This window comes from Rosa rugosa, chromosome 1 (genome assembly GCF_958449725.1).
Source record: "Rosa rugosa chromosome 1, drRosRugo1.1, whole genome shotgun sequence".
Classification (NCBI taxonomy): Eukaryota; Viridiplantae; Streptophyta; class Magnoliopsida; order Rosales; family Rosaceae; genus Rosa; species Rosa rugosa.
Window position 1 is genome coordinate 40,850,993 of NC_084820.1, and position 26,796 is coordinate 40,877,788.

The window sequence follows — 26,796 nt, forward strand, 5'->3', positions numbered from 1 at the left end:
GCTCAGCACACCAGCCTCACCCCAGCAGCCCACTGCAGCCCCTGCTGCCTGCACTGCTTCCTGCGCGCTGCTGCCTCCCTGCCAGCACACCACAGCCTCCCTGCCACTGCGCTGCTCCTGCTGCACGTCCCTGCCAGCCTACCGCGACCCCGCAGCCCGCTCAGCAGCCCTGCAGTACGCTGCGACCCCGAGCACCGCTAAGCAGCCCCGCAACCCCGAGCACCAGTACGCTGCTTCCCTGCACCCATACCACCAGCGAACTGCAGCAGCGACCCACTAGCAGCACCGCCTCCGATTTGCACCACCAGCAGCAGCCCAGTCCGCCTGCAGCCTAGGAGGAAGAAGAACGAACGAAAGAAAGAAGAAGAAGACCGAAAAAAAAAAATAATAAAAAAAAGAGAAGGGCTGGGCCCGAAAAAAAAAAAAGAAAAAAAGGGAAAGGGTTGGGCCCGGAAAGAAAAAAAAAAAGGAGAAAGAAGAAAAAAAAAAGGGGAAGGGAGAAGGGCAGCCCACCAACTGCCATTTCCGACCAGATTCCAGCGATCTTATTTTAGCTACACGCCTGCATCAACACGCGCGTGTCTTCAAGCCAAGAACAATCACGTAAGTTTTTATAATTAAGGTTGCTGCTTTCTTGTATTTAAATTCCTTTTATTTTCTGCAAATATTGGAATATATGTTGCCAAATGAGTTTGATATTTAACAAAGCGGAATTGTGGGGATTCACGCTTAACGAACTAAGAGTGTTCATAATTAAACGAACTAAGAGTGTTCGTGTGAACTAAGAGCGTTCACAATGCTTGGACTAAGAGCGTCCGTAAGCATCAAATTGTGACCATATTAAAACATCATTGTTTGGTCTAATCCAAAAGAGATTCTTGGAAATTGATTTCTTGGTAGCATAGCTCGGAAATCTTATTATTTAGTTTTCGTGGAAGTTTAGCTCCGAAACTAATATATTTTCTCTTCTTATTTTCAGGATGTCGAATGAACCTAGACTCGACTTTCCCATGCTTGACTCAACAGGCTCAGATTACCACAGTTGGGTAACCGATGTTGAGAACCATCTCACTTCAAAGGGAATATTACCCATAATCCAGGCACCTAACCCGGATCTTGTGTTCATCAGAACATCTGCAAAGAATGCTCAAGCAGTTATCTTGATGCGACGTCATATGGACAAAGCACTCAGATTGGAGTATATGTCGATCAAGGATGCAAGAGAGCTATGGGTAGCGCTAGAAGAGCGTTTTGGCAATGTCCAAGATTCCCTCCTCCCTGACTTGAAAGTTCAATGGAACAATCTGCGCTTTGCTGACTTCAAGTCTGTTGCTGAATATAATTCAGAGGCTCTTCGCTTACAATCCATGTTGCGATTCTGTGGACAACCTGTCACAGAGCAAGAGCTAATTGAGAAAACTCTCTCCACCTTCCCCGTCTCAGCCATTGTGGTATCAAAGCAATACCGTACTGAGGTTAATGCTGGACGGATCACGAGGTTTCATCAGCTTATCAATATCATATCTGTAGCTGAGAAACATGATAACATACTCGTGAGAAATTATAATTCAAGGCCCATTGGAACTAAGAGCGTTCATGAGGCGAATTATAATGCACCCAAAAGAGGGCGCAAGGAGCGAAACCCTAATGAGGGACATGAAGGACGTATGGGTCCATATAACCGCCCTAATAAGGAAGGAAACCGCAAGTTTGGTGCGGATACACGTGGTGGCAATGTCACACGTGGGGGAGATGGTCGTGGTCGTGGTCATGGTGGTTGCGCCATGGCTCGTGGTGGAGGTACCATGGGTCGTGGTGGTGGCACCAACCCTCCTAGGGAACGCCCACAACGTGCACAACGTGCACCTCAATTAAAGGGAGGCAACCGCAATGATGAGTGTCATCGATGTGGATCAATTGAGCATTGGTTCAAGCAATGCAAGGCAAGTGAGGAACTAGCTGCAAGATACAGGGCATATAGGGACCTGAGAGAGCAAGAAGTGTACCTTGCAGAAGAAGAAGAAGATGGTGGAGATGTCAATCTCACCATAGAGGACTTCAAAGCTGAAGATGAAGTGCACATGGATGCAACAGACTTTGATTAGATTAGTCCTTTTTATTTTTCCAAGAACTTTTGTAATGGCAATTTGCCTTAGTCAATAAATGACAATTGTATTAACTCTTTCTTATGTGGCGGACCCAATAAAATGTGATGTCTAGGAAAGTCATTGAGATTATTGGTACTTAAGAGAGCCTCGCTCCACCAACATCTCTCTCTACTTCCCTGGTCATATTTGATTGGAGTTACCAAACGGATAGAGTGACTACAATGTGTCTTACTTTGATTTTATTTTGGATTAGACTTTGGAAACTTTGATGTAATCATTGGCTATTAATAAAGTGTCAATTCTTTTACTTAATGTCTTGGACATACATTAATTCGAACTTTATTATATAAGAGCCAATGTTTTTCATGTGGAAACACATTATGAGAATGGACAGAGTTCCTTTGCATCACCTCTAATGACTACGAACGTAAACGAGTATTAGAGAAACTTATGTGTCGCTCTAGTGGGTTGTATGCAACCACTATTTGAGTTATTGAATCCAACTATGTCATGAGAGACGACTTATGGGATTTTGGCACATATAGGCTTTGACATGATGATCCGTGTATTAAAGACTTTACACAGACATCCATTTTCAGAACGAAGAAAAGTAAGAACCAAGAATTGGTTCGAGGAGCTGCACATGCGCCTCATGGCGTCATGATTGTGCAAAGACAGGCCATACATGGCCAGTGCCGCCTACCCCCTGCGGCAAATACATGGCATTGACGCCATAAACTCCTCTCTCTACTTCTCAAGTCTATTGTGACATTATGGCTTAACCAAAACCTTCATTGGTTGATTATAAAGCCCATGTTTCGTTCTGTAAAGCCTGTTATTTAGGATTGAGACCATCCTATGCAAAGGAGATTGAGGAAATAATTCCATTCTTACAAAGAATCCAAGGGAATTCTATGGATTTGATCAACCAACTTGCGGACCATATAGATGTTTTATGGTGTTGGTTGATACGCAAACACGCTGGTCACGTGTTGTGCCATTATCCACTCGTAATGCTGCTTATACTACACTCCTAGCACATAACATATGGCTACGGGCTCACTACCCAGATCATCCCATTCAGTCAATTTGACCTGATAATGTTAGAGAGTTTACATCGACAGTTTTCGATGACTATTGCATATCATTGGGTATTGATATCAAGTATCATATTCCCATGTACACACCCAATTGATCTCGCGGAAAAGCCACCATTAAACGACTACAATGGTAGCCCGGACATTGGTAATGCGCACCAATATTTCCGCTTGGGTTATGCAATATCGCATGCAGCTATGCTAATTCGTCTACGACTCATAGCAGCCACTCAACTTTTATTTGCGTTACAGCTAGTGACTGGGTTCGAGTCTAATATCTCGTATTTATGCATATTTGAGTGTGCGATTCATGTGCCAATTGCGCCGCCACAGCGCATCAACATGAGTCATTGCAACGAATGCATATATATATATATATATATTTGTTGGACATGAGTCTCCAACTGTAAGTCCGCTATGTAGAACCCTTGACAGGCGATCTCTATTTCGCTGGATTTGCGCATTGTCACTTTGATGAGACAGTCTTCCCGTCGTTAGGGGGAGATTAGAACGTCAATGTTCAACAGGAACGACAGGAATTGTCGTGGTCTGTCCCCACTATGTCTCATCTTGATCCCCTAAAAGTGACGAGATCACATATACTTGCTGCAAACATGCCTGCAAGGATTGATGTCCCCACAAGAGGACATGGTGCCACCCAGAGAAGATGGGTACTGCACCACTACCATGGATGGTAATATGGTGACGCCACAAGGTGGCATAATGGCGTCATAGGCCATGGGTTCCGCTAGAGAGCGTAGGAGACCCATAGGTTCGATGGATTCTCTTCCTAAGAAGAGAGCGAGTTTGGCACAACTTGATCCATTGATCATTGATACTCAAAATCCATCTCATGAGAATATTTTGGATTGTGGTTATGTCCAAGAGACATCGTTGGGGGACGCCTCAATGTTAGAACCAATTCCTGAGAATATAGAGATCTCTACGAACTACACTAGTGTACATGAGGACGTGGAATTATTGAGACCAATGACATCGAACCTTACTCCGTTGAAGAATGCCAACGTAGAGAAAATTGGCCTAAATGGAAAGATGCGATCCAGGTTGAATTGGATTCACTAACGAAGAGGAAGGATTTCGGGCCTGAGATGCCAACACCTCCTAACATAAAACCTGTTGACATTAATAGGTCTTCGTTAGATAGCGTGATGAGAGAAAGAGATGGCAATCTCGCCTTATGGCGCAAGGTTTCTCACAACGCCCTGGAATCGACTACGAGAAGACATATTCTCTCGTAATGGATGTCATTGCACTCCACTACCTTGTCAGTTTGGTAGTTTCCAAATAACTGAACATGCAGCTTACGAATGTGGTCACTACGTATTTCTATGGGGATCTAGATACGGAATATAATGAAGGTTCTTGTGGACTTTGTTTACCCAAGTCAAGTGGCTCTAGACCACGGAGCGCATTTGCAACGAGGTTGAAATGCTCACTAAAATGACTACTTGATTGGGAAGGGATATGATGAACTATGCCCACGCGTTTCCATGACAAGTTCCGGATTTGCAATTGTCGCGGTTTATGTTGATAAACATAATTGGAACCCTTGTGAGTTAAGGAAAACCGCTGAACACCTGAAATCCGAGTTTGAGGGGAAGGACCTTGGGAGAACACGGTTTTGTATACCGTGTCAATAGATGCTTAGACATTTTTGATAAAGTCAAAGATGCACCATGGTCGTCCGTAGTCTTGGCCCTAAAATGGATCCGTTTCGTCCCAGGGATGATGACGAAGACGTGTTAATAGCAGGAATGCTTACTCATGTACAATAGGCGCATTATTGTACTTAGCACAATACAAGACCGGACACCTCAATTGTTATGAACTTGTTGGCTAGATGTAGCCATGCGCCAACGCAACGCCATTGGACTGGTATAAAAACAATCTTTCAATACTTGAGATGTACGATTGATATGGGCTTGTTCTATCCCTACAGAGAAAAGAGATGACGGAAGTGTGGGATCGGACCCCACAAGGCAAAATGCCACCTTCCGTGCTCCTCATCCCCTCCATCAAAATGACAACAAGCACTTCTAAATATTGAAGTGAACCATATCCAATCAGAGGATAATGTAGCGGACTTATTTACTAAGTCGTTACCAAAATCCACCTTCGAGAAACATGTGAAGAGCATCGGATTGAGAAAGTTATCCGAACTCCCATGATTGTAGCAATCAGGGGGAGATATTGACATCAGGGGGAGGCATGATGTCTACATGTTCGATCTCGAAGAGTGAAGGACGTGTTGTGCTCTTTTTGTCCTTCGACCAGGGTTATTTTTGTCCCACAGGGTTTTTGTTACCTGGCAAGGTTTTTAACGAGGCAACAATCAAAGCGTCATCACCAAGTTTGAGCGGCACAAGGGGGAGTGTTGAAGGATATCGACATAATGTGTGCCTCTACAAACTAGGGTTTGTTGTAGAGTTGTAATAGGAGTAGTTATAGATTCCCTAATTATGTTTGGACTCTATTACCTTTACGGTACTTTGTAATTCCCTATATATAGGGCTCCTATTATCAATAATACACACAACTATTTCTACACAATTCTATTATCCTACAACATTTAACATTTTATCATAATATTTAAAAATTATTCTTATTATTTAATGAATTAAAAAAAAATTAATTTTTTTATTTGTGTCGGCATATACGACAAAGAATCAAACTATTTAGAAGATATTTTGTGAGCATTGTACTCCTCCGCCACACGATTCCACAATAACTCAGACGTTTGATCTTTTCCAACGGAACCATCACCCCCAACGGTGATCCAAGCTTGGCAAAGAATAACTTCTTCATTGTGCCTCCAAGAATCCCCTCTAGGAGCCATTTTTTCCAAGACAAAAAAAAAAAAAAAAAAACAAATATTTAAGAACAAGGAGATGGGTTAATGAATGAAAAATTGTGAAGGAGATGGAGGATATATATTTGGTGTGAGGAAAAAGAAAAGAATGGGTTGGTATTTATAGAATTTCCTACAAATTACTGTTCCAACTGGTATATTATTTTCCCTCAATTTTCTGGTTAATTTTTTTTGTTTTTTAGAACAAAATAGAATTAATAACCCTTGATTTAATAAGAGCCATCGATTGGTTTTTTTACCTCAAATCTCAGCCCTTAGATTGAAAATATATCAGTTTCAGTAAAAAAAAAAAAATTAAATAAACCCCACATCTTACCGTCCATATTCAAACCTGATCAATCACAACCATCCATTTCATGACCGTTGGGGGTTCCAACGGTCGGCAGGGGACAAAACAGAGCTGCGGGCTCCACTTCAGCAGACAAAAAAGCAGTCGAATTTCTCTCTCCAGCTCCTTGTCGCGCGTGGCTCTCTCCTCCCTTCAGCTGGCGCGCGTGTCTCCTTCAATTTCTCCTACCAGCGTGTTCGTTCCTCCTTTGGGCTGAGACAACCCACTTGCTGGCCCCCATGTACAATGACCGAGTTCTGGTCTTGGAAAAGTCTCAAATATGAGACTACAAATGAGCCCAAGTCTTATATTTATAAGACCAGATCCACCAAAAAGCCATGGTTGGAGATGCAAAGTCTTATAATTGGCCAAAATCAAGTTTGGCACCCAATGGTTGGAGTTTCCCTAAGCCTTTAAATAGTGGCTTGGTTTCACATGCTGTTTCAAGTGACATAATATGGCATTTTTCTTGTTGTAGAAATTATATAACGTGTGTTTTAGAAGGTTTCAGCTAGCTATAGTCCAGCAAATTAATCAACGATTATATGTGTGCGCGTAATGGAAACGAAACAAAAGGTAAGGCTGTACATGATAAATCAAAGTTGTGATCATTTCAATGTAGTCAGACACTGGGACATGATGCAAAGTTAACTCTTATCTCTCCATTAAACTCTGATCTTGCTGTTACAGTAGTCCTGGACTAATAGATCTTTGGAGAAAAAGGTTGGAAGGAAATGAATAAAGAAGGATTTGGATTTAAATGTAAATGCAACAGAGAAAGTTCCATTCAAGGTAGCAGCCCATATCAGCATTACCAGAAAGAGAGATAAGAATACTTAGCTGTGTTTTAATTGCCTTTTTCAGTTCTAGACGAAGAATAGAGTTCAAATTCATTGACTAGGTTTCTAATGGGTTACTTAACTGAGTGTGACTTTGTATTGCAAAGTTTAACTCTTTAGATAACACTGACTGTGGACATAATTGTGTGGTACTAAAACTTTTGATTCTATTGTTTTGCATTTTGTTCGTAATCTATTCGATTAGTTTTAGGTATTTTACTTTGAAACTGATGGAATCTTGTTTAAAATTTATACACTAGGATTGCCTTCTTTGTCCTACAGGGTTCGCAGCAAATATGGCCTTGATGGTAGTGCTGGGAAATGTCGGCTCTCTCTTGGTTGCTGGAAAAACACCTTTAACTAATGAAAAGATTGCCATTTTTTCTGATGAACTGAACCATGCATCGATAATTGATGGTATTCGTCTTGCTGAACGACAAAAATCTGTAGAGATATTCATCTATAGACATTGTGACATGATTCACCTTAAGGCATTGTTGTAGGTCTTGAACTTTTGTTTCTCTTCTTGGATCCATACTTTATTGTGTCCATAGCTTAGAAATTCATTTGTGATTTGACAGATCCAGTTGCACAATGCAGAAGAAAGTTTTTGTGACTGATAGGTAACTGATCCTATTTAAAGCTGCTCTCTATACCATCATTTCAGTTGGGATCAATTTTGTCTTTATATTAAGTGTTTCTGTGATCTGTATTTGTCTTCCACCGCAGCTTGTTTAGTATGGATGGAGACTTTGCACCAATGATCGAGCTGGTGAAGCTACGCAAGCAGCATGACTTTCTGTTAGTCATTGATGATGTAAGTCCTCTTGAGTTATTGGGAACTAAAACAGCTCGAAAGTATTTCAACTTTCAAGCCCATCTTGTACATCAACGATTAGATATGTGTGCGTAATGGAAACGATTAGATATGTGTGCGTAATGGAAACGAAACAAAAGGTGAGGCTGTACATGATAAATCAAAGTTGTGATCATTTCAATGTAGTCAGACACTGGGACATGATGCAAAGTTAACTCTTATGTCTCCATTAAACTCTGATCTTGCTGTTACAGTAGTCCTGGACTAACAGATCTTTGGAGAAAAAGGTTGGAATGAAATGAATAAAGAAGGATTTGGATTTAAATGTAAATGCAACAGAGAAAGTTCCATTCAAGGTAGCAGCCCATATCAGCATTACCAGAAAGAGAGATAGGAATACTTAAAATGTTATCTACAACCTCTCTAGGAAGACAATCCTAATATTTCATCTATTACCTGGATAGCCATTTTTAGGGTGCGTTTGAAAAAGCCCCCCTGCTTATAAGCAATAGAAGGTTTGGTGTTTGGTAACTCCACCCCCAGCCTAAAGTAGGAGCTTTTTCTCCCGAAAAGCGGAAGTCAGGGCTGGCCTCCTTTTAGAAGATGCTTCAACTTCTTCACTGTAGCGGTGTTCTCTGTAGATTAATGATTCACAGCGTTATGTTAGAATCTGAACTTAATGATTGCCCCCACTGAAAGGGTTAGACAAGCTAGAGGTTCATCCAGGAGCTTAAAAATTGGTGTTTGATGAAATGCCTAGCTCACACATTTCATTATGAATGAATGGAAATAATCACGGCTCCTTTGTAAATGACATTTTTGTCACATAGACTTGGGATTAGCACTGAATTCATTTAAACTTATTTTCTTTTGATATTATCGTATGCCTAATGCTTTTACCGATATTTTGATTCTGCAAATTTTACTTTCTGGCTTTGGGGTGTTATAGGTTATTTGGGGCTTTTCTTTGAACAGATACAATGTAGTGTGATTTATGCCCCTGGGTATGGGACTGGCAAGACTTATAGTTAGATGCATCGATCTTAGTTTAACTTTGTGTTGCATGGCATGGATCAAGTCTTAGGCAAGAACCTGTTTTTTGTGGTTAATATGCATGTCATGTGTGCCTCCGTGGTGCAGTTTATGATTTCGTTTGTTTTTGTTGTTTGCTTTTCAACAAACGATTTGGTGGAAGTCGTATATGTTTTTGTATTTGTAAGTTCAACTGTTCAAGTGAATAAAAGTGGTCCTTATATATAGGTTTTCCAATTAAATTATCAGTTGATCCATATGCGAGAGTTATAATTGCTCTGCACTATTTTGACTATTAGGCTGGAATTGCAGATTTTTCTGTTGTTCAATTTTTCTTTTTCTGAACCCTGAGGGTAGACATTAAACTTTAAACAAATCGAAGAATTATTCGCAACATTGTTGCTTCACAAATACCACCGTTGGAGTGCAACTTTAACTACTACTCGCATAAAAAAAAGAAACCAGAGGAATATATCATCCTCCATTTACATACCTGGCTCACACTTAAGTTCACTATTTCCTTCCATTTTTGTTTGCAGGTAATTGTGTGATAGAGTAAAAGCTTGATCCTTTAATATATCTAATAGCTGCAAAGGTAAATGATCTACATCCTTATTTCCTCCATATGTATATATATCTCAAGTATCTTGATCAAACAATTTTTTTTTTCAGGTAAAGTTGAAGTTGACAATATGCATCACATACTCATACTTTATACCCTCATTCATCATGTTTTGGGAGATCAGATCACCCAATTAGTTTTGCATTGGATATGATGCTCCCTTGAAAAGTCATGCTATGAATTAGCTACACATGTTACTGTCATCAATTTGTTATTTGATGGTAAGTCCTCAGAAGCATGCTCATATTCAGTTCCGCATGCCATAATAAGCACACTTGATCTTCTTAATATCTTAAAATTTAAACAGTCATGTAGTACAATTGCTTTCTGATGTTTCAGATTGTATAGTGCATATTGTTTCTGTTTCGTAATTGTTAGTTTATTATATGGAATAAGAACCTGTAGGTTGTTTAGCATTATTACTAAAAGGCATTGCCAAATCAAAACACTACTGATGACAAACTTATGGTGAAGGTATATTAAGTCTATATATATATATATATATATATATGTCAACAGGTGAATTGAAAGTATAAATGAAACTACATTTGTTCCTTTTATTTAGGTTGAGTTAAATGGGGCACTTGAAACCCTGTGTGAGCAAGGATTTGGTGCATGGTCATATAGAATGTTGGGATTTTATCTGCAAGCTTTTTCCATCATATTTTCTTTCTTTATTCTACAGTCTACATCATTCCAGGGTTGTATACAGAATTACAGATTGAATTAAAAGAAGTTCATGAACACACCAAATCGAACAAGCTAGAGATAATAATCTGTGCCATTCTGTACATACTAGAACTGCCTATTTTTACTAAAGATACTGAGACCAAGAGAAGGAAATTCATGAAAGAAGAATGAGGGAATGAGTATGGTTTGATTTTGCACTTTTTTTTTTTTTTTTTTTTTTGAATTTTGTTGCAGATCGATTTCACTGAGCTGTAAATCAAGTTCATGAATTGTTCTGTTAATTTCAAATTGTTCTGCGCTTTCAGCCTTTTTCTATCCATCCATATACTTATTGTTCTGTTAATTTGTTACAATGGTCCACCTATATGTGTCTCCCATGAATTCATTACAATATGGTTTTAAGATGGAGGCAAGTTTGAAATCTGTTGTCAAATTTTTTTAAAGAAAGGTAGAAATAATTGATACTGAGTATGCAACTTTTTGAATGTGAGAGGCTCAAGTTATTAGGAATTTTCAAATTTTAAAAAAATGACCATATAGATTTTCAGTTCAAAAACCCTAAATTAGATTGGTTTGCTGTTCATTTTGCCTATTGTCAGGCAAACTTAAATCCATAGTACAATTGTAAAGATAAACTTTTGTCAAGGAGTTTGAATTTATTATCAACTTGCAGTCCTTTGTAGAGAAACACTGGAATGAGCATGGAAAACCTGCTGCAGAGGTGGTGATTCAGAAGGTATTACAATAAATTGCAGAATAGTCATTTGAAGACTTTGCTTTTTTAATAGTTTATGCTGACTGGAGACCATCTCCGCTTATTAGCTGACTAGCTCCATGTTCTTAATTGTCATGCCATAGAGAAAAAAAGCTGAAGCTGGATAGTGGGCTGAATACCATGTGGAAGCAGTTAAAACTGTAAGCTAGGTTACATCATTTCAAATTCAATTTAAGTTGATAGTATTGTTTTTGTCTACTAAACTTTAGTTCCCCCCCCCCCCCCCCCCCTTTTACCTTCGCCGTCCTATCTCTTGAAGAAATGGATCCCTGTAGTCAAAGAACAGTGGTCAGTGGTGAAAGAATTTGTTGAACCTCAACAAAGTCTATTGAAGCTTATACATCAAAGAGTACATTAGCTCCCCATGTTATAAAAGCATAAGAATTTGTTGATCCTTACTTTCAGGTAAATTTCTGTCGAATCATTTTTTTTTTTTTTGGTTTATCTGCTTTGTTACATACATTTTACAACAGTATTTTTGGGGTAACAGGAGGCAAAGAAGTTGAGCAAGCTATATGTTGATCACGTAGCCATTGTTACAAAACCTCATGTTGAAAAAGTTAGAGTGGTGTTGAAGCTCTATACAAAGCAGGTGGTTCAGGCCTACGAGAAATTTCTCAAATCCACTTCCACATATCATCATCAAGTATTGGCTTTTTGTCATGCTGTGTAACTTTGTGATAATCTCTATGGTTTTTTGTAATGTTGACGGTCCTTAAAAACAATGTCATGCTCTGTACTTATAAACACTGGTTGTCAGGACCATTCACCTATGTTTTTTGTAATGCTAATGGTCCCTGAAAAACAATCAACCAAAACAGCCGATATTTTGTACATCTACTGATCAATGTACATAAAAGTTTTTTGGCTATTCTTTGTTTTTTCATTCCATTTTTTTGCAATAACTCACTAATTATTATTGCGACTGCATTGCGTGGGCCTTTTTACCTAGTAGACTTTCGATTTAGCCAAAATATAAAGAATCGAAAAGGAAAAGGATCCTCAGGTCAATGTAGCATCCCATTTGCTACTAGCATTATATTTGCTCTCAGGGTTGGCTTAACAGCTCAGGTTTCCTTGCAAGGGAAGAAAAATGACTTGAATATTTTATTGTACTTCAAACAAGTTCTGATGGATTAGTGCACAGAGAGAAGAATGACAAGAAAAATAACTACATGGATACAGAGAAGTTGTTCAGGTGCTAGGATCAAGCATGTAAAAAAGATATTGAAAATATTGGCTTTTATTCCAGAATTGGTGCAAATGACCTCATTTATAAACACTTGATAAAAATTGAAAGGTTTTCTGTAAGACCTCGGAAATTTGTTATTAAGTCCTAAATATTTCGGGAACTATTACAATGTTCGATATCACGATTTCGTGGTTTGAGAGTGGAGCGGAAAGTATTTCGAACAATTATTCGCTCGGAATGCTTCGTCTCAAGAGTTGACTTTTGTACTTTTGGATTCTATGAAAACTTCCTTCACAAAAGTCGTACAGGGCGTCGATACGAGTTCTTGCATATGCGGAACATGAAAATTGGTGTTTGTATGAAGAAGTTATCGCATTCGGGAAAATTTTCCATTTTTGATAAAAGAACGAAAGTTTCAGAAATTGCAGAAAAGCCCAGATTTCTAAATTTGGAAACTCGAGCTTCTCTCTCTCCCCGAGCCGTGCACAGCCTCCACCTTCGCCGGCTTCGTTCTCCGCCTTCCGGCCACCTCTGGCAGCAAGACAAGGTGGGTTCTCTTCGCCTCATCATCCTCTAGAGGTCTGTGGTAGCTATCGAGCACGGGACGAGCTGTAGGAGAAGCTGCAAGGCCGGGAAACCACCACAACGGGGCCGAGATCGCCTTCCTTGGTTCTCCCTCCTCCGGCCACCATAGCCGGTGATTCTTGAGGGGTTTTGTTGCCCAGAGGCTGGGGAAGGATTCTCCCAAGGTATCTTGCAACGATTTCACGCGTGGAGGACGAATCGAAGATTTGAAGATCTAGGGTTTCAATCGGCCCGATTTGCTCTAAGGTAAAATTCGATCAATTGGTTTATAATTTGACTTCGATGTAGTTGGGAAAGTTGTAATTCGAGTTGAGATGAAGATTCTTTGATGAGGAAGTTTGGCCAAATTTCGACTTTGGATTTGTGGCGGCGCCGCCACTGTGGCGGTGTTTTCCGACCACCTCAAGGGCAGGTTCTGCCCCTCATTGTGATCTACTCGTCGATACAAGCATTTCGATATATAGTTTGTAATTTTTGGAAATCGTATGACCAAGTTATGAATTTTCAAAACTTTAGGGTTTTCGGTTCAATCGGTTTTTGATATAATGATCGTATAAGTATTTCAGAGAGTTAAGATCGTATTGTACTTAGGTGATTGAAAGAGCATATTCGATACATTATCTGCTGTAAGAGAAGACGCAGCAGGATTTAGAGGTGAGTAAATCTCACAAGGTTCATTTACGAACCGAGTTATTTAATTGTCGGAATTTATTGATAATTGTAAATCGTTTTCGAAAATAAAGATTTGTTTGAAATAATATGAACTCGATCAGCTATGGTTCATAGGGCTACGGTTCACAGGTAAAAAAAATGAATTTCTTGGTTTTAATACGTGTGAACTATAGTTGGTATTAGTAGGCATTCCTGAGTAGATGACTACGTATATATATATATATATATATATATATATATATATATATATTTGGATGGTGTGGCATAGGGTGAAGTAATGATTGTGATTTGATTGAATTATTATTTCGAGCGTTTACTCTTTGTGGAAATACATTATATCATGGAATTGCTGATTTTATTGTGTTAAAAGAGTAGTCGAGTTTTGGTAACACTTTGAGTCATGTGGACTTTTTAAATGTTTCAGTCTGGGAACATTTTATCACATTGTTGATCGAGGCAAAATATCGGATGCTTGAACCTTGGCTAAGGTGACAAGCAACGATTCAATTAAAGCTCTAGTCTGTCTGTCAATGCACTGCTTGGGGGATAACTTTGTGTTATCGTGCTCTTGAGTGCAATGTACTGCTTGGGGGATAACTGTGAGTTATCGTGCTCTTGAGTACAATATACTGCTTGGGGGATAATTTGTGTTATCGTGCTCATGAGTATATATTTATAAAAGAGAGTTTTGGTTGTCCTTTCTTTTGTCGTTCATGTGGGACTTTGATTTCGAATGAATTATGGGGTTGATTTTGGTTACTTTAAATTACTCTTGAGTTGAGTAATTTGAAATGGAATTAAAAGGGGGATTTCATCGACTTTAGTGTGAGTTGTTTGACTTCCTTATCTATTTTCCGTTTCATTCTAATTGTGCGATTTTAAATGTAATCTCCTGAACTAAACTATATGCAGAGATTACTATGGTTTTGGTTTGTATACTGTTGGTGATTTCCTAAACTAAAGTTCTATGCAAGGATTATCGGTTTTCATTTAGAATGATTTGAGTTGTCATGGTTGTAACATGTGTGTTCCTAAAAAGGAAAAGAAAAGGATTTTGTTGTTGGAATTAATCATTGTGTTGATTGTTGTCCTCGAGTTGGAAATGCGTTTTTAGGATTATTTAGGTTTACTCACACGAGCTTGCAAAAGCTTACCGGGTTTGTTGTTTTGACCCGGTGCACTATTCCATGGTGTAAGGTTTATTGTGCAGGTCGAAGTAACAGTCATCGAAGCTGAGGGTTAGTTGCTGTGTAGCTTGGACGTTGAAGTGTATGTTAGTTTTATTCTTCCCGCTGTGTAGTGAGTGTGTTTACTTATTGAACTATCATTCAGTTTAATTTGTAAACTCTTTGTACATTAATATGTGACTCTAAAGAACGAGTCCGTATTTGATGTTGGTGAGTTCGGTTTGTTTTATTGGTTAATTTAAATGAAGATTTTTCTATGTGTTTTCTTGTGCTTGTTAAGTTTCGCATTTCGGATTCGAATTTCTTTATTCGAAATTCGGGGCGTGACATTTTCTAAGGACGCATGGTTTACTACAAGTCTACACCAGATGGTAAACTAGTGCAATGTGCGCCCTAGACTTAGGTAGGTCTTTATCTTTTGGTTATGTTTTTTCCTCTTCTTTTTTTTTTAAAGAAAAATGTCAGTTTTACCCCCGGTGTGTACCTAATTTAATTACACAATTACGTATCCTATTCAGATACGGTGTGTATCCACAGCGTATCAACCACGTAATTGGCCGAATCCGTCGGATACGCGTATTCGAGTGTATCCCCCACGTATCGCACCCATATCCCGTATTGGTACGGGATACGGACCCAAAATCACGTATCCGTGCTTCATAGGTTAGGAGTGACTTGCCTAATCACCCCCCCCCCCTCCCCCTAAGGCCATTCTAGTACTTTAAAAAAGAGTTAATATCTAATCAGTTTCTTTTGAGTTTGATGGCCAGAAATATGCGAAGATTAAATTCAACGGCTAAAAATTTATTAAACAAAAAAAATTGAGAAATTTGAAAAAAAAAATTCAACTAATGACTATATAATATAGAAATAAGAAATAAATGATTCATGGTATATAAATTTATATTGTAGTTTTTTTAAATGATTAAAATAAATATGGGACCTAGATATTTGACAACGGTTAGAGAATGATGATCTCAATAAATATTGTTGAGACTTGGGGTCTTAGATTAAGATATAGGACCTCATTTTGGCTCTAGGTGTTGGAGATGCCCTAATAATCACAATATTAACGATACAAAATTGATTAGCTAATGACCGAGGTCATCAATATTAGTATTGCGGAGATTCTTTAGGTGAAGTGTTTAGTAAAGTTTTGATTTTGAATGGTTTTTCTTTTATCTGAATGTTTATGTGCTGCTGAAGTTGTTAATGCATGTGTACGTGTTTAGGAGTTGGGGAAAGAACAAGAATTTCAATTTTCATTTTTCTTTTCATAGAGTTTTGGCTTGCAGATTTTTTTTGAAAGAAACTTATTAAACTGATGAATACACAGGGGACATAGTGCCAAACCCCTTATTACAATGTACCTCAAGAGGACCTCCTGAATAATAATAGACGCCTCTACAACTACAATTATTCATACATGCACTAAAAAGCAAAAGGTGTCATACCGACTACTCTATTTGCTTTACAATAACGGTGACATGTCAAGCAATGCCGTAAAACCAATAAAGTAACTTTCCGAATATGCTGACGATCATAAATAAAACCGACGACACGTCGTTTCATCCTACCACCAGGAGGTTGCAACCAATTCATGATCCGCCATCTCGCTAGGGCAGATAAAGCATACTGAGTATGCAGACCTGAACATAGCTCACATGTCCTTACCAAGACGTGGTAGGAATTTATTGTACATAAGATACACCTAAGCTTTAAATAAACTAGTGAAAATAAGAAAACTAGATACCAGCCCATCAAAGCAACACAGGCCCACGATCCAATTATCCCATCACCCTCCACAGCATGCTTGTGGTTGTAGATTGTCCCGTAGAAGACCACAAATCCTCCATGGTTCCTCCCCGCTCCAGCCCTGACACTGCCTCGGTCCTTCACTGGTGGACTGAGATTCTAAACCTACTCGTCCGACGACAACGTCCATAAGACGTGCCGCCGGGCGGAACATTGGAACACGACGGTTCTTCGCTTCTTCGAAACTGTTTTTCTTCTTCTCCGAGGAATAATGCGGAGCACTTCCATGGCTTGCAGATTTAGAGAGTGGAGATCCCAGCCTTTAGGAAAAGAAAGAGAAGCAAAGCAAGGAAAAAAATCTGAGATTCAATCCACGGAAGGATTAGAACCTTAGATTACATTAGATTCTGTTGGGTCTTTGGCAAGGATGAAGAGATCAAGTAAAAAGGGGTAAATAAAAAAAAAAAAAAACATATTCAGTCTGAATTTTCTTTCTTTCCAGAGATTCAGTGGATGTGTTGGAGATGGATAGTAGCGGCCATTTGCTTCTTTATGGTTGCGAAGATGATTGCAGGGTTAGTTTTATCCCAAAAAGAGGATTGGGATAAAAGAGTGTACTGATGGAACAGAGATTTTTTTATTTTTTATTTTTAGGAGAATGGATGGAACAGAGATTGAGAATGAAATAGAAGAGGAAAAATAATGCCATGTGTCGCATAGACCGGAATCTCAGAATTCTCAGACCTACGCACAGAAGAGGAAAAATAATGAAACAGAAAAGAGAAGCTGATATTGTGCGTATTATTTATTCAGGTCAACCTACGCAGTACGCACAATATCCGCTGACACTGTCACAATCGTCAAAAGTAGCAAACCTCAGTCACTCAGTCACACTTAATACTATCTACGACTTCCAGGACTTGTTTTGACTTTTGGTCTCATCAGTCAATGCTCTACTGGTAGTACCACCAGTGTCCGAGGATGGGGGGAAGTTTAGCTTAGCTCTGTCAGCTCCACGAAACTCGAGGGCCGCCGTGTCATAAGCCCTGGCTGCCTCCTCCGCCGTCTGAAACGTCCCGAGCCAAACCCGAACCGAGCGACGCGGGTCCCGAATCTCCGCGGCCCATTTGCCCCCTGGTCTCTGCCGCACTCCCCTGTACTCGCTAGTCTGCATCTTCTTCCCTTTCCCTGTGTATTGCTCGCTTGGCGGGAACAAGCCACAGCCAAGGCAATCGTCCATCTCCATCTTACATACCTCACACGTGTCAGAATCCGAATACGGTATCACGACTTGATCGGCGCCCTCCGTTGGAGGAAGTGATGATGATGAGGCATAATAGATCCGCTGCGGCGGCGGTGGCTGGTGGGCCTGGGAGGGTGCATTGTTTGTTCTAACGCCACCGCGGACTACCTGTTTGAGGGCGGAGACAATGATAGCGTGCTCCTGCTCCTTGGGTAAACCGCCGGAATGCGAGCGCATTATAGTCCCACTGCTTTCGATTTTTGAGTCCGAGCTCAGTGTAGCTGGGAAGAAGAAGAATCCTGATTTTCTTATCCAAAAGTACACAAAAGCAGGATTTCTGGGGGTGCGAAAAAAATATGATTTGGTATTTATAAATGTGGGCGCGCGGGCCAGGGCTTCGAAATCAAATCAAATACTGCGCGTTGATTGCGTGTGCGGCGCGTGACGGGATCAATTCCGGGCTGGAAATGGGCAGATATTTAGATGTGGGCCCAAATTTGGTTTTATGCTGCCACGTAAACCCTGGAAATGGGCGACATTTTAGATGGCGCAAATTTGGTTTTATCACTTTTATGCTGCCACGTAAACCCATACGTCACAAACTTGTTGTCGTGGACTCGTGGCCTGCTTGTAGATTTACAGCCCGCAACCTTTTTTTTCCCCGGTACGGAAAATAAACCCCGGCACCTTTTGAGTATCGGGCTTTCTAAAATAAAATATATTTGATTTATCTTGCTTTCACTTAATTTTTACAGAGGATTAAAATTTCTCAGAAATTTTTGAAATTTTTGCAATATTAAAGTACCATACAAAACTCAATGCTACGTCATTTTTTTCAGGAACTTTTAGAAATTACTAGAAATTTTCTGTCAATTTTCACAGATCTCTTGATTTCCATAATATCTACACATAAACATCATATTATAGTCCAAATTTCGCCCAAGTTTTATATGACACCCGATAACAAATTTTACTTTTTTTTTTTTGAAAGTAAGGAGGGCAGTGCAAGTGCCCTTACACCTTATCCATTAATGAAACCATAGAATACATGAGGGGGACATAGTGTCGTAACCCCAAATTACAATAATCACAAAGAGAATCACCTGAGATAATAACAGGCGTCTCACCTAATAAAATGCATTCTAATAAGCACCATTTAGCGAAGAGTGCACTATAAGCTACTCCAATCGCTTTACAATTGTGGTGACAAACCGGAAAGACAATGCTCACGCGGAGCCATAAATTACGAATACTATCAGCTTTCCCAGTATGTTGCCACCGAAAATATAACCCGGTGACACTAAGTTTCATTCTGCCACTAGGAGGCTGCGACCATTTGACAAAACAAAGAACTCGCTGCCTACCTAGAGCAGACATGGCACGCAAGGTGCGCAGGCCGGGACAACGCCCACATCTCCAAACCATGTAATGTTCGGAACTTATTGAAAGCAGACAATAAACTATAATTAAAAAAATTAAATAGCTAAAAAGCAACCCAGCCTAGATTGGGCCCAGCACAAGAACCCAGGCCCAAGATCCGTCCAAGAATGTGGGAAGGCCCCACCCGGCCCAAGCGATCTCCTGCCGCATCCCCACCGTCTCTCGACCACCCCCATTCGCCCATTGAGCCCTCACCGTCGTCGAAGCACCGCTGTGAAAACTACATGGCTCACCGGACCTGAGAAGCCGACCATCGTTGGCCATATACCAGATCTGGTATGGCACCACCGATTGACTCAGATCGGATCGATCTCCCCAAGGTAGAAAGACAGCCGATCCCATCTTCCCTTCGCCGCGCCGCCCACTACTCCATCAAGCCTCGGTGCTGCGTAGCAGTGTAGGCCGCCTGCATCTCCCTTTCAACCCCATTCGCCACCATCGATTCAGACCTCGCTTCCGGTCATCAGAACGAACCTTCCCCATCCTTAACTCGGAATCCAGACCCAAGGCCTCACCACCAACCAACACAGCAACCACGAAAGCCTCTAAACCAAACGGTGCCGTCCGACGACGACGCCGCTAGGACGTGCTGCCAGACGGAGAAGAAAACCAGAGTGAAAGAAACCCTAGGACTTATTAAAAACAAACAAACAACAACAAAACATACCATACACATGTGATGAAGTACCATAGTCGATATCAATATCTATGTACTTGGGAATAATACTTCATATATGATACTACATAGAAACAGTCAAACCAGCTGGATCAAATCACATCGCAATAGCTCTTATTATTAGTATTTTATGTATATTTTAGAATTTATTTTTTTAATTGATTTTTGTTGTACTTGTTCATTTTCATTCACCGGGTTTTGGTATTACGTTCCCTTATTGTATTTTTCTAATTATTAGTGAAAAATGTGTGATGACCAAGTCTCCTACTAGGTACCAACCATAAATAAAAAAATAATAAAAAATTAAATACATTCATAATTTTAATTTAATGGTAATTTAGATCTAGTAGTTAGTTATGTCGGTGAGCTGTGACCTGTTGGTAAGTTATAATTCTAACATTATAAAAGTCATAGGTTTGATTCTCACTTACATCTTTTCTTTTAAAAAGGAAGTTTTACATTTATATATTATTATTATTTTTTGTAGAGTTCATTTAAATCATTGAGTTGACTATGTAATTGACAAATCTAGATGCCGTTAAATTGGATAGTGAAGTCAGAACTAAAGGTTGTTTGGTGACTTGGTTTGCCACTTGGATCCACTTGACCAACTTGGTTAACTGTTTGACTTTATATAGACATGGTACAACAACTAGCGGTTTGAAAATTCCAAATGTTTGACTCTATGTTTGTGGTCCATCTAAATGTAGTATAGCACAAGGACTTTTCTAGTTTCTACGCAGCCAAAGGACTTCAATTGGATAGAGACCTTACATTGGATATTGAATTATTGATGATATGTAACAACGGATTCTGGACCCCATTAACCGCTTAGCATAATGATGCTAAAGTCAACTGCGGGCTAGCTGTTTACAGCCTCAGCAAATGTCACATGCATTGAACCGGCCATACAAAAACAGAGGAAACCCCTCCAGTCCTTCCATTTTCGACCAACCAGCTTCTTCACTCTTTACTCTCCAGCCTCTCCCAAAGCACTTTCCTGGGTTTCTTGCCCAACAATTGATGCTCCAAGTTGTTGGACTTGCAGCGGAAACTCCATCTTCCAGCTGCTGCATAAATATTATGAAGCATTACCTGCGGTCTTGAATTTTCAGGGTCCAATTCAGAGAGCAACCCACCAATTTTCTCTCCAAGTTCAATATTTCCATGAATTCTACAAGCACCCAGCAGAGACTCAAGTAAGCTTGTTGAAGGTTCCAATCTTAACAACCACCCAAAGCTAGACAAGCCTTAATCAGAAACGGAAATGTGAAATCATCTGAAGGCCAACCCGAACCCTCATAATTCAGATACGCACACAAGAGGTTTTGGTATAAGTCATGATTGCAAAGGCACCGGATTATCAGGTTCTGTAAACCAAGATTTGGCCTTTTGATTTGTTGGTATGTAGGGAGAGAGCTAAATGTGAAGCACCTAGATGAAAACAGTACCTAACAAATTGGTCTATCACTTATTGTTGATAAGTCCATGGACCACAAGAAAAGACTTGAGGAGCTTTAAGTCCTTGCTGTTTCGGCAGAGATTGAGCAGGCCAAGAAAGTGTAGGGTTTTGGCATGGGATTGAAGAAACAACGGTAACTTCGAGTTCCGCCAATTGAAATACTATTTTGACAATTATGTTTTATCAATGTGAGCTCATTGCATGGAATAATTTAAATAAAAATAAGATTGATATGATTTGGCATGATTGGACAAGTCATGAGGTGATTGTTGTGAGTCACAGATATTTTAGGATTAATATTAGGAATAGAATTATACTAATTGTATAGAATGGGGATTATAATTGTGATTTGATTACTTTCCTATTAATCCAGAATTGGGGTTGTATAAGGTTGTATAAATATGCCTCTGTATATTGAATCAATGTGTGTGAGAATTCATCCTCAAAATCTAGCTTCTTGTTCTCTAAAGCTTTTTGTTCTCTTAGTTTCAACTTGGTATCAGAGCCAAGAATCCGATCTCGGATTTTTGGTCTTGGTTTATTGTTCGTTGCTTCCGCAGTGTAAAGGGAGAAGATTGTTGCAGTTCAAGTATCATGGGTGGAGAAGAAAGTTCCAAGCAGATTGTGATTTCTGATGTGCATAAGGTGGAGGTATCTATGAATCAAGAATTTCAGGAGGGGGATTTGGGGGTGCCAAGCTAAATATATGGCACAAATTATCGTACTTGGAAGAAGATGATGACTGCTCATCTTTGCGGTCTGGACAAGATGGCATATGTGAATGGATTGATTAAGACACCGGATGAAGAAGATGTAGGATATGCAAAGTGGGAAACTCACAATGGTGTCGTGATGTCTGTGCTTTACAAGGCCATGACGGATGAGGTAGTACAATTAATCATTGGGTGTGAAACTGCAACAGAAATTTGGAGTACTCTGAAGCAATTGTATCTGAATGACTCAGATTTTGCACAAATACATGAGCTCCATACCAAGGCGTTCATGATGACTCAAGATGGGCGGCCTGTGGCAGTATACTATGCTTCCCTCAAAGGCTTATGGCTGGAAATTGATCAAAGGCTTCCCAACAAGATGAAGAATGCTGATGACATCAAGTTACATAATGAAGAGTATGATCTAATGAGGCTCCATATCTTCCTTCATGGTCTCGACGACAAGCATGCTAGTGCAAAGGGTAAGTTGCTCAGACGTGGAACTCCACCTACTCTTGAGGATACCTTTGCATATATACGCAAAGATGAGACTCAACTTGGTAGCACCAAAGCAATCCATTCGGAGTTATCAAGTCTCACTGTCCAAACCAAGCCTTCACTGACAAAATATGTACCATCACCTCAACAACTTCGACCACAACCAAGTTCTCAATGAGGAACACGGCCGTACTGTACTTTCTGCAAGAATTATGGGCATTGGAACACTAAGTCTCATCGATTGAATGAGTATCCGAATCAACAAAATACCTGGAATATCGGGAGCTAACCAACAAGGCCATACCAGTGCTGCAAATTTAATTCAGAACCCAGACTACCAGGGTATGGAGGAAAAGGATCAAAAGTCGGGTAATGCTTCAGTCTCTTTTGTTGGAAGAGGTAAGTTTGGTAAGGCTTTATTTGTCTCTGACTTTGTTGGGGAAGATACTTGTATTATTGATTCTGGTGCATTTGATCATATGACTTACAATAAATCATTCTTTACCTCTCTCTCAATCCCACCAGTGTCCAAAGTTACTAATGCTAATGGTGAAGCCTTTCCCGTATTAGGAATAGGAACTGTTAGAGTCACACCAAACTTAGAGCTTAGGAATGTGTTATATGTTCCTGATTTGTCACATCACTTAATCTCTGTTCCTCAATTAAATACTGAATCTCAGTGCTCTGTGACCTTTTTTCCCATGTTTGTGGTTTTTCAGGATCTTCAGTCAAGGGAGATAATTGGCCGAGGAGATTTGAGGGGGAGATTGTTTCATCTGGATCAGATGTATGCGGGGATAACACCAGGGAAGAAGGCCCCAGTAGCTTTGATTTTGAGTTCTGAGCAGCAATTGAATGAAGTGTGGTTGTAGCATCGTCGTCTTGGTCATCATTCCTTTAGTAATATGAGAAAGTCTATGCTCTCTTTGTTTTTGGGCATTTCAGAGTTATCTTTAAGTGTGAAACTTGCGTTCTGGCCAAAAGCCATCGAGTTACATACCCTTTGAGTATTTCAAATAAAAGTCTTGTACCTTTTGAATTGATTCATTCTGATTTATGGGGACCCTCACGGGATCCTACTCCTTCTGGTATGCGTTACTTTGTGTCTTTTATTGACGATTGTACTCGTGTTTCTTGGAGTGCTTTACTGAAGTCCAAGGATGTTGTGCTTCCAGCTTTTAAAAAATTTCAAAATATGATTCATACACAGTACAATGGTCAGATCAAACTCTTTCAGTCTGACAATGGGGGGGAATATATGAGCAATGAGTTCTAGGAATATATCTTTGTACACAGGGTATTATACATCAAACCACATGTCCTCAAACCCCAGAACATAATGGTATTTCTGAACGTAAGAATCGCCACCTTCTTGAAGTTGCTCGTTCGATTCTCTTTAGTGCAAATATGCCTAAGTATTTATGGGGAGAAGCAGTTCTCACTGCCTCTCATCTTATCAATAGGATGTCGTCTAGTGTTCTCCAAAATCATATTCCACTTGAGGTCCTCTCGTCCCATGTATCTCTTCCTTCTTTCCATAATCTTCCTGCTCGAGTCTTCGGGTGCATATCCTTTGTTCATATTCCTAAGAACCAACGCTCGAAGTTAGAACCTCGTGCCTTGAAGTGTGTTTTTGTTGGGTTTGGGACCCATCAGAAGGGGTATAAGTGTTTTCATCCTCCTACCAAAAGTTCTATGTGACGATGGATGTCACATTTTTCGAGGACGCCTGCTATTTTTCTCCCACTCACCCTTCTCTTCAGGGGGAGCAATATGGTTATTTTGAAGAGATGGTCAGTGGCAGTGGCATATTAAAGGACAAAGATGGAAAAGAGACAGAAGAAAAAGAAAGAGACGCAACTGAAGGTGATGGAACTGAAGAAAAAGGAGAAAAAGACAAAGAAGGTGACGCAACTGAAGGAAAAGGGAAAAAAAAAAAAAGAGAAGACAAAGAAGGTGACGTGACTGGAGGAAAAGAAGAAAAAGAAAGAGAAGACAAAAAAGAAAGAGAAAGAGAAGAAAAAGAAAGGAACACAACTGAAGAAAAAGAAAGAGAAGAAAAAGACAAAAGAAGAAAAATAAACAGAAGAAAGAGACAGAGAAGAAAACAAAATAGAAATTGGTGGAGATGCAAGATCGCTGGAAACTTCTCCCTCTTCTTCATCTCTTCCCTCGAGCCAAACTCTCCAAGATTCTGAAGGTCCACATGAGGTAATACCTGAACCCAATTTGTCTATTTTACCTTCTTGTTCTACTCGTGGTAAACCACCAAAGAAATATGAACCTAGTCTTAAAGCTAAGTCTAGGTATCCGGTTGCCAATTATGTATCTACACATAGGTTATCCAAGTCATATGAGTCGTTTGTGCATCAGATTTCCTCTGTATCTATTCCTAACAAAGTGCAAGATGCTCTAAGAGATCCAAAGTGGTCAAAAGCGATGGAAGAAGAGATCGAAGCTCTACAGAAGAATAACACTTGGAAATTGATGGTGTTACCTAAAGGGAAAAGGCCAGTTGGATGTAAATGGGTCTACACAATTAAACATGATTCAGATGGCTCAGTTAGTAGATATAAAGCGAGATTGGTAGCAAAAGGGTTTACACAAACGTATGGTGTAGACTATGATGAGACGTTTGCACTTGTAGCCAAGATCAATACTATCAAAGTGCTTCTCTCTTTAGCGGCTAATCTGGATTGGCCTCTCAACCAACTTGATGTGAAAAATGTTTTTCTACATGGAGATTTGGCTGAAGAAGTGTATATGAGTCTACCTCCCGGGTATGAGACTGCTAAAGCAATCCCCCCGTGCATGGTTTGGGCGCTTTACTCAGACAATGAAGCGGTTTGGTTACAAACAAAGCAATTCGGATCATACTATCTTCCTTAAGCATCAGAAGGGTAAAGTAACGGCGTTAATCATCTATGTTGATGATATGGTGATCACAGGTGATGATTGAGAGGAAATTAGGAGGTTGCAGCAACAGTTAGCTTCAGAGTTTGAGATGAAAGACCTTGATGACTTGAGATACTTCCTTGGGATAGAGGTAACCAGGGGCAGTAGCAGCATCTTCTTGTGCCAAAGAAAATATGTTCTAGATTTGCTGTCAGAAACGGGCATGTTAGATTGCAGGCCAGCTGATACACCAATTGAACAGAATCATTGGTTAGCGGAGTACCCTGACCAAGTCCCGACTGATACGGCGAGGTATCAAAGGTTAGTGGGAAGATTAATCTAGTTGGGTCACACTAGCTAGCCCTTATTTGGCGTATGCAGTGAGTGTGGTGAGCCAGTTCATGCATAACCTTAGCGAAGACCATATGGATGCAGTCGTGCGAATCCTGCGGTATCTAAAGAGAGCTCCTGGGAAAGGCCATATGTTCTCAAAACATCATTGCCTGGAGGTCAGTGGTTATACTGATGCTGATTGGGCTGGTTGTATTACTGATAGGAGAATGACCTCGGGTTACTTTACATTTGTTGGAGGGAACCTTGTCACTTGGAAGAGTAAAAAACAAAAGGTGGTGGCAAGGTCGAGTGCTGAAGCCGAGTATAGAGGTATGGCACATGGAGTATGTGAGTTGTTATGGTTACGTAATTTATTGCGTGATTTAGGGTTCAAGCCAAAAAGAGCTATGGAGTTGTTCTGTGATAACAAGGCAGCTATTGAGATTTCACGTAACCCAGTGCAGCATGATCGTACGAAGCATGTGGAAGTTGACCGGCACTTTATTAAGGAGAAGTTGGATGCAAACCTGATTGCCTTCCCACTCGTACCAACTGAGGAGCAATCAGCAGATGTTCTGACTAAGGGTGTGTCAGTCAAAGTATTTCATGACTCACTTGACAAGTTGGGCATTCGAGATGTGTATGCTCCAACTTGAGGGGGAGTGTTGTGAGTCACAAATATTTTAGGATTACTATTAGGAATAGAATTATACTAATTGTACAGAATCGGGATTGTAATTGTGATTTGATTACTTTCCTTGTTAGTCCAGAATTAGGGTTGTATAAGGTTGTATAAATATGCCTCTGTATATTGAATCAATGTGTGTGAGAATTCATCCTCAAAAGCTTCTTGTTCTCTTAGTTTTAATTGTGATTGAGGTCGTCTTGTAAATTTTGCGTGTCCTTTTAAATTCATAGGCGCCATGAGGTTAGCATTCAATTATTCA

At 40.0% G+C, this 26,796-nt stretch overlaps 2 protein-coding genes across 2 annotated transcripts; one reads left to right on the top strand and one right to left on the bottom strand.

The window, feature by feature from the left end:
* Positions 1-9: 9 nt before the first annotated feature.
* LOC133737460 (uncharacterized) lies at positions 10-2,415 on the top strand. Its single transcript, XM_062165005.1, has 2 exons — positions 10-603; positions 980-2,415. The coding sequence occupies exon 2, from the start codon at positions 981-983 to the stop codon at positions 2,103-2,105; it is 1,125 nt and encodes a 374-aa protein (XP_062020989.1). The 5' UTR covers positions 10-603; position 980; the 3' UTR covers positions 2,106-2,415.
* A 13,771-nt stretch (positions 2,416-16,186) lies between these two features.
* LOC133737467 (ethylene-responsive transcription factor ERF109-like) lies at positions 16,187-18,155 on the bottom strand. Its single transcript, XM_062165011.1, has one exon. The coding sequence runs from the start codon at positions 18,067-18,069 to the stop codon at positions 17,494-17,496; it is 576 nt and encodes a 191-aa protein (XP_062020995.1). The 5' UTR covers positions 18,070-18,155; the 3' UTR covers positions 16,187-17,493.
* Between the last annotated feature and the right edge of the window lie 8,641 nt (positions 18,156-26,796).

Excerpts from the sequence above, each read along its gene's own strand:
- LOC133737460 (XM_062165005.1), top strand. The coding sequence starts at position 981 with ATGTCGAATGAACCTAGACTCGACTTTCCCATGCTTGACTCAACAGGC.
- LOC133737467 (XM_062165011.1), bottom strand. The coding sequence starts at position 18,069 with ATGCGCTCGCATTCCGGCGGTTTACCCAAGGAGCAGGAGCACGCTATC.